We start from the raw sequence: 12,771 nt of genomic DNA, 5'->3' as shown, positions 1-12,771 counted from the left end.
ATCGCTGAAGCCTCGACCGGCCTGAGCGCTTGCGCTGGCGGGAGACCGGGAGGGTGGAAGATGGAAGATCCGACCGATACTGGGTCGATGGTTGCCGCAGCAGAACGCCGCGGACACATGCGCGAAAATGCGTCGCACCGCGGACGGGGAGCGCATCTACGTCGAGTGGAGCCTCCTGGAGCCATGCGGAGTCGTCGGCGATGAAGGTGAGAGTGCCGAGACGGATCTCTTGACCCTCGATCAAAACTCCAGCAGACACCATGATGAAAATACTCGGAAGAATCGCAACTTCTCCACAAAATCGCTAAAACACCTGCCCCACGGTGGGCGCCAACTGTCGTGGTTCTAAGCCTGACAGTAGAGTGGGGGGTAGGTATGGAGAGGCAAGGTCCTAGCTATGGAGAGGTTGTAAGCACAAAGGATGTACGAGTTCAGGCCCTTCTCGGAAGAAGTAACAGCCCTACGTCTCGGAGCCCGGAGGCGGTCGAGTGGATTATGAATGTATGGATTACAAGGTGTCGAACCCTTCTGCCTGTGGAGGGGGGTGGCTTATATAGATTGCGCCAGGACCCCAGCCAGCCCACGCAGGAGAGGGTTTAAGGTGAGTTAAGTCTGGGGCGTTACTGGTAACGCCCCACATAAAGTGCCTTTACTATCATAAAGTCTACTTAATTACAGGCCGTTGCGGTGCAGAGTGCCTCTTGACCTCCTGGTGGTCGAGTGAGTCTCCGTGGTCGAGTCCTTCAGGCCAGTCGAGTGAGTCTTCGTTGGTCGAGTGAGTCCTCGTTGGCCGACTGGAAGGCGACCTCTTCTAGGGATGTCCTAGGGTGAGTTATTTGGAACAGGTCCGTGACCCTACCCTAGGTACATGACCCCATCAAGGTCCCCATGTCGTTTCGTGCTGCCCCAAATCTTCTGATCCTCTGCAGCCAAATCCCGCACGCCGTCGCTCCAAAATCTAAATCCCAACCCAAAGGCCTCGTACGATAGAAACCTTGGGCTAGACGGCCCCCATGAAGTCCTTTGGCGACGGCAACCAAGAAGCGACGACAACGGCGACCAGCGACAGCAACGGAGATCCGGCGGCCGTCTCAACGACGAAGCCATGGCGAATTGATGGTTCCGCGACGGTGACAACTCGTCCCAAATGCGGCGCCAACACCCCCTGGATAGCCTCCTACAACCACGACAGTCCCGATGTTGTAGCATGACGTCTGTAGGAAGCTGTTTGTTGACTGTAGCAGATGTATTAGTGCGATCCTTAATTGCATGCCATGCTTAATTGCTTTGCTTATATAGCCTGTAGCCTGTAGAGATGTAGGCTGCCGAAGATGTACTAGTGCAGTGCTTGTATCCTATATGGAGTCAGTTTGCTTATATCCTGAAGCTGTAGGCTGTAGTAACAGATTGTACTAGTGCAATTCTTGCTCACATGGTCATATTAGTGAAATTCCTGTCAGTTTGCCTGGCATTTGAAAAAAAAAACCTTCGCTGCTACTGTGAAATAATTCTGTGACTAGTTCAGTTATGCATTGAAAAAATTGGTGACTTCATGTGGTCCAAACATGTAGTGATCAATAACCTTTTGACTTAAAGGAAGTGGTCTGCAACAGCATTGTCCGGTTTTGAGATCAATGCCATAAGCAAAAAGTCAGTATGAGAGGTTCCCATGAAGTGACTAGGTCCATTATGTGTTGAAACTTTCTGAGTTATCGTGGTTGAAGCAAATACTGTTCAGTAAAGCTTCTGAACTATGAGAAGTGGCTTGCGATGTGTTTGTTCAGTTTTGAGATCAAACATATAAGCGATGCGACACTATGAAAAGTTTATTGAACATTTGCCCTAGGTCTTGGTTGATCAAATAAATTGACAAAACTGCATTGTTTGTCCTTGTACGATGCTAGTCTGAGGAAAAATATTGGTGCAACAGCAAGCATGGTCAACATTTGAAATCCTGAACTTCAGCTTTATATTTAACCATCTAACAGATATGAAGGGGCAATAAAAATGCATGTACTGCCACTATACAGCCTCTCAAGTTACATAGAAACCAGAAATGTCATCATGCTTCCATACTTGGTAGAAAAACATTAAGTGGATACATATGTTCAATATTCTGTAACAATTTGACAAGCATCAAAACTTGTCAGAAATCAACTAAACTTTAATTGGATATAACACAAATTCTGATCCATTATATGACTTCAGTATATCAAATTGCAAATAATATAACATAGATTAAATCATTATTTTCTTGGACAATTTTTCATATCAGGAAGCACCATTTGGTTGCACATCTTCCGCAATCAAGCTCCTTTTCCCTTGAATAGTTTTGCTTGGACAATTGCGACTATCATGAAACACCATTTGCTTGCATGTCTTGCACAAGCGTGCAACCTTTAACTTCGCTTCTTTGTCCTTCCTTTTCCTATCACCCTCCTTGATCTCCTTTCCACTCTTTATTCTTTTGCATCTCCCCACGGTACGAACATCAGTTGGTGGATGTATATCAACTTCTGTAGGAATATTACAACCAATAAAAGCCTCATATTCGTCTTGCCTAGTGTTCTGTGTGGCTGCAGGGACCATTTGGTCTAAAGGCGCCTCAATGCTCAACACACTTGATGTTAAGAAGTCCATGCCTTCATTTGAGTGCTTTGCCTTTTGAATCAACTCTTCCATCTTATCACGTACAGTCGAAATCTTCTTTCTCGTGGCTGCATCTAGTGAATCTGTGGGCTTTTCTTCTAGTAGGTTCCCCTGTTCATCATAAACATTCTCCCTGCAAAGGAAATAAGATATTGTTAGTCCTATGATTTTGAAATTAGAATAAGAAATTGATTGGCATGCATTTTTTTACCTCTTGCACCGTTTCTGCCATCTTTTCATAATGTAATAGTTGGGTAGCTCATTTTGGTTCTCAATCCTCAACACTTGGATAATATGTCGACATGGAATACCGATTGACTCAAATAACTTGCACGGACAATTTGCTATCATGGTTGTAGTGTCATAGGAGACCTCCCTAACCTTACCAGATCGACCTCTCAGGGTCACCGTTTTTAACCCCACACCTTGTGTAATACCCTGAACACAACAATGATCTCTAGCAGCAATAACTTGTAGCTGAAATTTCTGGAATACCTCATATGTGAATACCTCACTACCTTGTTTCTCCATTGTCCATGGCGTAAATAGTTGTGGGGTGGTATGCATGCTTCTGTTGTCTGCCATTAATTCTTCCTCACGTTGGCATTCTAAAGCTGTGTCGAACCTAAGCCAGAACTCAACAAAAGCAAGCCTACGATGAATGAAACGGTTGAAAAAAGAATTTGCACTTTCTGACCTTGAAGTGGTTCGGAGCAAGCCCGCAAGAGATATATCCATAAAGTAGGCTGGTATCCATGTATCTCTAATGATAAACCTCTTAGCTAACCACTCGTTATCCTCCAACCCAAAATCTGTAATGATGGAATTCCATTGTGACTCAAACTCACTTGCAGTTTCTGAACCCCAAACACATGAGTTCAACCTCGGCCAAAATTCAGAATCTTCCCTAATCAAAGGTCCAACTTTTTCAGGCACCTTTTCCATTATATGCCACATGCATAACCTATGCATAGTGGCTGGAAGAACTTTGTCAATACCATTCTTGATGCTAGCAGCTTCATCAGTTATGATGAGTCTAGGTGCTACCCCTCCCATTGCTTTTAGGAAGGTCTGAAATAACCAAATGTATGACTCATCCTTCTCATTTGATAAGAATCCAGCACCAAAAAAGACACTTTGTAAGTGATGATTAACCCCTGTAAATGGTGCAAATATCATGTTGTACTGATTAGTGGTGTATGTAGAATCGAAGGATATCACATCACCAAAGTGACTATAGTTCTTCCTGCTTGTGGCATCCGCCCAGAACACACGCACCAGGTTCCCCTCATCATTCACCTCAAAATCATAGAAAAATGCTGAATTCACTTCCTGGGAGGTTCCAATGCTTGCCTTATGACATGTGTATAAAGTATTCTTTGCCCTCTCACTAACTCTACGATTGGATCTGATCAAATGACGCTTATCAGGTGATACAAGACCATGAACATGATGCTCAATCCATGAGTCTATCTTGTAGGTGTTCTCCCCACAAAGTCTAACAAATATATGAGCATCACAACCGCATCGCGTGTCTGTCTGCTTATGTCTTTTCCTCAAGGGGTCATTAATCTCCTTAATATCTTTTGGCTTGAATCCTTCTCTACTACACATGAAACGCTTAGTCCAGACCACCTTATTCTCAATCTTTTTCTGCTGTCCGATACGAACGCCAAAACCTGATTGATGTGCATATGCCTTGTAGAACTTCTCCACGGCCTCGAGTCCTTCAAATGTCATACCCACTTTAGGCTTCAAATGCTCATCACATTCAGGTGTAAAAGAAGAAGACTGCAATGTCAAGAATAAACGGAAATAAGTAATTTCATGTGTTCAATATTTTTTTGGCAAATGCATGCATAGTTTCAGTTAGTGCAAACTGACTTACAAAGAGAGGTATGGTTGTGTTCTTTTTGGGCGTACTAAATCCCCCGGGGCTCATATGCATTTGAATGTTATTGATTGGATCCATACTTCTGCACATGTAGCTACACAATTAGCCTTGCAAAATACACTATGTATACACAAGGACTGAATTTGTCGGTTGTTTTACCTCAAAGTTTTGATGCCCACGTGTCTCTGATTGCAAGGGGTACTTGCTACTTGTCCGTGTCTAGTCGCCGCTGCAGCAGAATATTTCAGTTATACATGAGATGGATCAGATCGGGGAAGTACAAGCATGGGGCACTTGTTGGTGCTTATCTGGTTTGTGTTAGGTGTTAACATGGGAGTAGAGGAGCACGTAAAGGATTGGGATGCTACCTGCATGGGGGCGGCCGGGTGGGTGCCGGTGCACGTCAGGATCAAGTCGATCCAGATCAGACGTATGTGCAGTTCGGCGGCGGCGGCGGCGCACGACGCAGAAGTTGGGGTATTGTTGCAAAATTAAGTTGCTGCTTTTAGTCGGAGAGCGGGCGTGTAAGTGTAAAATTACCGCAAACTCTGATAATTCGTACGATTAAGATCGTGGGGGTGAAAAGAAAAGGGATACACGGACACACAAATAGCTCGGATTCACGAGATATGCTGCCTATATATATATGTATATATCCATTGACGTGGTAAAGATATGCCAAAAGAAATTTCGTTGACCCATAACGAAGATTTGGCTACGAAATAGCTAATTCTGACAAAGTAATTCCCCCTCACTTAACTTCTGTTTCGAACAAAAAATCCCCTCACTTAACTGGATAAGATTAAATTCATGGATGGTATAATCTTAAAAAATTTCTATCATTTCCTAGATTAAATGTGTTTTTATTGTAGGATATATATCCATTAGCGTGGTTGAGATATGCCAAAAGGAACTTCGTTGACCCGTTGCTAGATTTGGAGGAATTAACAGTAAAGATTAATTGTGTTAGCTACGAGTACATCGTCATGGCTACAAAATGGTTATTTCTGACAAAATAATTTCCCTTCACTTACCTGGATAAGATTATATACATATACTTGGTAAGTAGTATAACCTTTACATTTTTCTATTATTGCCTAGATTAAATACGATTTTGTTCCAAGAAAACATCCAAGACATGCCAAAAGGAATTTCGTTGACCCCATTGCTTGATTTGCAGGAATTTTATTAACGAAGATTAATTGTGTTAGCTAGGAAATACATCACGGCAGCCCTGCATGGCCGTAGCTAATTTGGCCCGTCCAGAAGATGTAAGTAGACCCCGCCCACCGCCGTCCACGATAAAAGGACAACATCCTCCACCACCACCCCACAAGCCGGGCGGGGTCCATCTCCCTCACGAGCTCCCCCAAAATCCTCCGCTCTCCGCTACTGCGCTGCGCACAGAGATCAATCAGTCGACCGACAATGGCGGTTCCCACGCCGCAGCGCCGTCTCCTGGCGGCCGCCATGGCCCTGCTCCTCGTGCTCGCCTCGTCCGGCGCGGTGGCGCGCGCGGGGATGAGCGGGCCGATCAAGACGGTGGTGGTGGTGGTGATGGAGAACCGGTCGTTCGACCACATGCTGGGGTGGATGAAGCGGCTGAACCCGGCGATCGACGGCGTGACGGGCGCCGAGTGGAACCCGGCCAACGCGTCGGACCCGTCGGCGGGGCCGCGGGTCTACTTCGGCGACGGCGCGCAGTTCGTGGACCCGGACCCGGGGCACTCGTACCAGGAGATCCGGCAGCAGATCTTCGGCTCCGACGACGCCACGGGACCGCCGCGGATGAACGGGTTCGTGCAGCAGGCGCGGTCCATCGGCGGGGGGAACATGACGGACGCCGTGATGAACGGGTTCGCGCCCGACAGCGTGGCCGTGTACCGGGAGCTGGTGGCGCAGTTCGCGGTGTGCGACCGGTGGTTCGCGTCCGTGCCGTCGTCCACCCAGCCCAACCGCCTCTTCGTCCACTCCGGCACCTCCGGCGGCGCCACCAGCAACAACCCAGAGTACGTACGCCCTCCTTCTTCAGGCCTTAATTCTGTTCTACAATCTATCTACCTATCCATCCGGCGAATGCGTCTTGATTCTTTGCGTGTCCGTGGGCGCGCGTGGCGGATTCGAGTCCAACCTGCATTGCGGACGGAGAGGGGTGGGTTGGTCGCCAACAAGAAAAAAATAATAATTTATGGATGGTAGGTTGTTGGGGATGATGCGCGCTTAGATAGGAACAAGAATGAATGTCACCTTTTTTAGGGTTATAGGAACAAGAATGTCGTGATCGTGCTAATCGTAGAAAAGTGCTAGCTATACGAGGGAGGGAGTTGCGTATTAGCAGCACGAACACGATGGATGGAGACGTTTATTTTAAGTAGTTTGTATGTACTCCCTTGGTTCGGAATTACTTTTGTGTACACACACGTATATGTATGAATATATAGGCACCTTTGTGATTTAATGGTTGCCATGTCTGTGGTTTTCATTTAGACTAGTCTCGCCATCTATTAATAATATAATTTGCTTGAATGGTCATAATCACATCCTAATATTACAATACTAGTAAGAATTTTTTTTTGGATTACACTGGTTAGGTCGTCAAATCAGTGGTCTTGTTTTGGTCAAAACTACTACAGTACAGTAGCTCCGTGGCAGCATGTGCAACCAGACGTACTCTGTTGCCGGAAGGAGCTAGTAGTACTACTAGTCTATAGCTTGCGCTGACATTAGGGTGAAGCAGAGTGGGCGATTTATGTCTGGCTGGGACAGATCATTCAGTGTGGTAGTGGTACCACTTTCATCTTGTGTGTAGGGCAAGGGCAGCTCTTATCCGAGTGCTTTTCCTCTTCCTTGGTTGGGCAGCAAAGCCAAGCACTCGTTGGGAAAAGAGCTTTAGCCTGACATTACAGTGTCTAATGTGAGAGGACATCCCTCGCACAAATAATAATAATCCAAGAAAGTGCGATTTGATTGGAGAGGCCGGCCCGACACGAGGAACCCAAATCCCGGCTGCCAAATCTTTATATGGGCCACGCGTTGCTTTCTCGCGCCTCTGCTTTTTGTCACGCTCCAGACACCAGTCACGCTGGTGCTGGATGCGGCTAATCAAACAGGATTAGAATAGATTGGTACGATCGGCTCGTCAATCAAATAACTAAATCGGCAGAGGACGGTGCGCACGATCAATCATGCATCCATGTGAAACTGACGCGACCTGGCAATACCCTCGCGACATCTACGCGGTGGCCCGCCTCGCTGAACCGTGGGACCAGAAGGTTGACTGGGCTCACCGTCGGTGAGTCTGTCTCGACACGTCTCTTTCAAAGTTTCGGTTGTCCAGCCAGGGCCAGTGACGAGAGTGGAAATCCGTGCATGCCCGGCTCTGTCCGTGACACAAGAGTTTATTCGGCCATGCGACCTCCCATGACCTTTGTCGGTAGTAGGAGTAGTACATGCGCATGGGATGAAGCCAAGTGAGAGTAGCAGAGGGCGTGTCTCATTTTTTATAGTACAGAAATGAGCAAAACAAAGTCTCCACTAAAAGAAAACTAAACAAAGTTTAGCGCCTCTATTCCCTCAATTTCAGAAGGGATCCAGAGCATATCCTTTCTTTTACCTGTCTAAAAAATGCTTTCTTTTACATCTCACTCAATAAAATGTTCTCTTGTCTGCTACAAAAATGTTTTCCTTTACACGAAGGAAGCAGTTTCGGGGAGCAGGAACAACATTGCTATCCTCACTTGAACTGAATAGAGCAAAAAAAAAAAAAAGAAGCACAACATGAGCTACCCTGAGCGTTTTTCTGACAATACTGTTGCACCTATGCAGGTTGCTGGCCAAGGGGTACCCGCAGAGGACCATCTTCGACAACGTGCACGACGCGGGCCTCTCCTTCGGCATCTACTTCCAGGACGTGCCGGCGGTGCTCTTCTACCGCAACCTCCGCAAGCTCAAGTACATCCTCAACTTCCACCCCTTCCACAACGCGTTCCGTGACCACGCTAGCCGCGGCTCCCTGCCCAACTACGCCGTCATCGAGCAGCACTACATGGACTCCAAGGACCACCCTGCCAACGACGATCACCCTTCGCACGACGTCTACCAGGGCCAGATGTTCGTCAAGGAGATCTACGAGACGCTCCGCGCCAGCCCCCAGTGGAACGAGACGCTCATGGTCCTCACCTACGACGAGCATGGCGGGTTCTTTGACCATGTGCCCACCCCTGTCGATGGTGTGCCGAGCCCCGACGACATCGTCGGCCCGCCCCCATACAACTTCACGTTCAACAGGTTGGGAGTGCGTGTCCCGGCCATCTTGATCTCTCCATGGATTGAGAAGGGAACAGGTCAGTCAGCGCGTTCTTTGTTATTATGTGCAAACTAAATGCTAGCTAGTGCATAATTCGCCAGCTATATATATACTGTCTTTCTGACAATTTTTGTTTCGGTTTCAGTTATGCATGGGCCGAATGGAAGCCCAACCCCGACGTCACAATTCGAGCATTCTTCGATCCCCGCAACCGTGAAGAAACTGTTCAATCTGCCACAGGATTTCCTGACCAAAAGGGACGCATGGGCTGGGACCTTCGAAGGCGTCGTGCAAACCAGAACTGAACCGAGGACAGATTGTCCAGGTAATTTGTCAAGTTCATCATACGACTTGGTGCCACCACCTGGCTTGCTTTGTATTCTTGCGATGAGTTGCTTGCTTATCCATGGAAGTTATGAAATGTGCAGAGCAACTCCCGACGCCGACGAGGATCCGGCAGACGGAGGCGAACGAGGAGGCGAAGCTGAGCTCGTTCCAGCAGGAGATCGTGCAGCTGGCGGCGGTGCTGAACGGCGACCACCAGCTAAGCAGCCTGCAGGAGAGGATCAGGGAGAGGATGAACGTGAGGGAAGGCACCTCCTACATGAGGAGCGCCGTGCGGCGCTTCTTCGAGGCTGGCATGTCTGCCAAGAGGATGGGCCTCGCCGACGACGAGCAGATCGTCAAGATGAGGCCCTCCCTTACCACCAGAATGACCTCCTCCCCTGCAGATCAAGATGATAGTCCGTAGAGGGCACAGACCGACGCATACATACCATACATAGGATGAAGATTGATGTTGGGATTAACAAAATTCCTAGTACTACACATACATACATAGAAGATCGATCGACCAGAGTAGCGTAGCCAGTGCGATATGGTGTGCTCGTGCTACAGTACATCGAATGGAAGTGATGTAGGATGGATGGATGAATGAATTTGGTATCCATGTATGTGCATGCCGGCCAATGGTCGGCCTAGAAAGAGAGACTGCACAAGGAAGTCCATGGACCCATGCAGCAACCAGCAATCTGTATGCTGTTTATGAATCGTCATCAAGCAGGGCCAATATATAGTTCATCCGACCATCACCGTGGAGTCGACTGGCTGGTTGTGGGTCGTGACTATAAACCTAACTAGCAAAGATAATTAACATGTTCATCTCAAGCCATGAAAGGTCAGGAGGCTAGCTAGGATCTTATTCCTATCTCGGTTGGCACCTGGTACACACTACACTACACAGAGCTCTCCGGTGCCTTGGCCACCTCGGCTGGAAACACCTCGTGCCTACTTGCGGCCTACCTTTTCGGTGTTCGGCTGCTCAAAAAGTTTTGCAATGGGGAACTTCCGCGTATAGTACTTTATGCTGGCGTCGCCTAATATTGGTGAAAAAACCTATACATAGTATGCTTATAAACCTGTTTTTTTTTTGTTACCTTGTTCATTTAATGGAAAAAAATAGTTGAAGTTGTTTTCAACAACTTTCTACTCTTTTCCCTTTATTAATTCACAAGTGCAAAATGTTTCATATTATTTTACTAAATGATTCGACTTCAACGTTGACTAGGTGGAATAAGTCGAAAAGAACGCAAACCATGATATACACCATAAAAGTGAAAGCCAAAACGAAGATAGTTAAAGTTGTTAATCTCTATAATTGCCTTTTGCATCCTGATGTTCCACTGCGACTCACCCAAGAAAATTGCACAACAAAAATCCGTCTAAACTGGACTAACTCAGAGATTCGAAAAGCCACATGAGCCGAATATTGTGAAAACCTTAAATCATTACACGTTTGGACACACTTTGGTTTAAGACAAGAGGTTTGCAAGGTGAGCTACCATTGCTTGCTTGTTGTACTATCAACAATGAAGATCTTAGGTACACAGATTATAAAATGGGAGAACCTCTAACCAAAACAAATTTGATGCCATCGTGAACACCATCATTGCCAAGAGGTTTTCAAGGTGAGCTATCGCCGCTTCATTGTTGCACTGTGAGGCACCACCATTACCAAGAAAATCATACATTTTGTGATATCAAAACACCATAAGAGATAACCCCGACATTTTTCTTCCTGCAATAGTAGATGCCATTACCACCGAGACGTTGATATGTGATGGGTTTGGTGTTTGGTGGCGTGTCGGCTCTATTGGGTTGGGCGCACTCCAGAGTTTGCTGCTTCGATCATTCATTGGTTTTGCTTTGCTTCCCCTCACCCGATTTCGCTCACATTTCCCCTTTTTCCATACCTTTGTTTTGCGGAGTTATTGGAAAATTTTGGGAGCGGGGGAGGGGAGAGGATATATAAGGGGGGAGTTTGCAAGATTCTCGCAAAGGTTGCAACGTAATCCCAAAAGCATCGGAACCCAAACATAAAACACCTATTGCAACACAACGAAACTAAAACCTCCCAAATTTAGCCCACCAAATATAAAGAGGTTAAAAAAGAGACCGGCGAAAAAAAGTGTTGATGAAAAATGGCACAAGGCACACGTCTATTTCTTGTCCTCAATCATATTCAAGTAGTTCCAATCTGTTCCGGACCTCCCCTCCTTCTCGATGTCATTTGTATTCCATTCGATATTATTTGTTTAAGAACAATTGTGGTTTCAATTATATTTGATACCATTTTTGTTGGCCGATAGCTTGATGTCATGCATACACGTCACTCGTGGTGCGTCCATGCATCTATGGTTATGTCATTGCAAACGAAAATGCATGTAACATTTTTATGCCTACTATATCCCCACAACCAGATACATATATACGCTTGCACTATCCCACATAGACTGAATCTCAAAAGTACACATTAATTTGGAATATACGAGGAAGGGTAGCAGGAGGGACATGGTGTGGCTAGTCTTGGTCACCCATACCAGCTTTCTCTGGATAACTTCCTTGCCTTGCCAATACACTGAACTGAAGGTCAAGACTCCATAGCACAACCATCTGTACGGTAAATAATCCCACAATAGCTATATATAAGTTGACTAAATTGATTAAATTAAAATGTCGAACAAGAAAGATACCACCAAGATACCAGCAGGTGGATGTTTACATATGATGTTGTGTTCACTATCAAATATTTTTACAGTCAACTTGTTATTGTCAACAATGACTTCCCACAAAAATGTATGTGGAAAATAAAATTTCTCCTTCATTTTAAATATTCCTATGGCTGATGATTAAGAAGAGCATATTAACCAAAGACAATTTGCTCCAGAGAAGTTGGATATGTAAAACAATGTTGTGCTTTTTGTGGTATTCATCTTCTTTTTTTCAAACGCATAGTTGCTAAATTGGTTTGGATTTTGTTCAAGTGTGCTTTCGATTTGAGAAATTTTCTTGATAGCTTAAACACTTGTTTTGGTGCTTGGATTAAAGATAAATAAAAATCTAGTACTGGTGGGTTTTTTTGCTATCTTCTGGACTATATGGAGATGCTTCTATGATATTGTGTTTGAGAGAACACAATTACGATCTTATTATTCTCATCAAAGTGATATGTCACTGGATATCTCTTTGGGCCAGTTTGTCGATAAAGGAGGAAAATCGAAGTGTGCGGATGCTAGGGGTAAGTAGGGATGGCAATCATCGGGTATGGGAGGGTGCGACCTTTTTCTACCCAAACCCATACCATTATCTTTTTTCTATACCCATCCATGTCAATATCCATGGGGCACAAATTGGTACCCATGCACATACCCTTCGGATATCCTATACCCAATGGGCATCCGATGGGTACAATATATAACATTGGCATGATTAATATAAGACAAGAAAAGGGTCTAAAACTAAACCTCAATAACAAGATTGTGGTGGGCACAAGAACACCACCACAAAATCGAAAACTAAACCATCATCTTGATTACCAGCACCAGTCACCCATGACTCAATGGCGAGAGAGAGAGAGACAGAG

General features: G+C 45.7%; 1 protein-coding gene across 1 annotated transcript; it reads left to right on the top strand.

The window, feature by feature from the left end:
* Nucleotides 1-5,862: 5,862 nt before the first annotated feature.
* Nucleotides 5,863-9,851, top strand: LOC123063476 (non-specific phospholipase C2). Its single transcript, XM_044487268.1, has 4 exons — nt 5,863-6,552; nt 8,369-8,886; nt 8,995-9,174; nt 9,278-9,851. Exons 1-4 carry the CDS (start codon nt 5,972-5,974, stop codon nt 9,598-9,600), a joined length of 1,602 nt encoding a protein of 533 aa, XP_044343203.1. The 5' UTR covers nt 5,863-5,971; the 3' UTR covers nt 9,601-9,851.
* The last annotated feature ends 2,920 nt before the right edge of the window (nt 9,852-12,771 follow it).

The sequence above is a fragment of the Triticum aestivum genome, chromosome 3A (assembly GCF_018294505.1).
Source record: "Triticum aestivum cultivar Chinese Spring chromosome 3A, IWGSC CS RefSeq v2.1, whole genome shotgun sequence".
Lineage (NCBI taxonomy): Eukaryota > Viridiplantae > Streptophyta > Magnoliopsida > Poales > Poaceae > Triticum > Triticum aestivum.
This window is presented reverse-complemented; position numbering and strand designations above follow the sequence as displayed.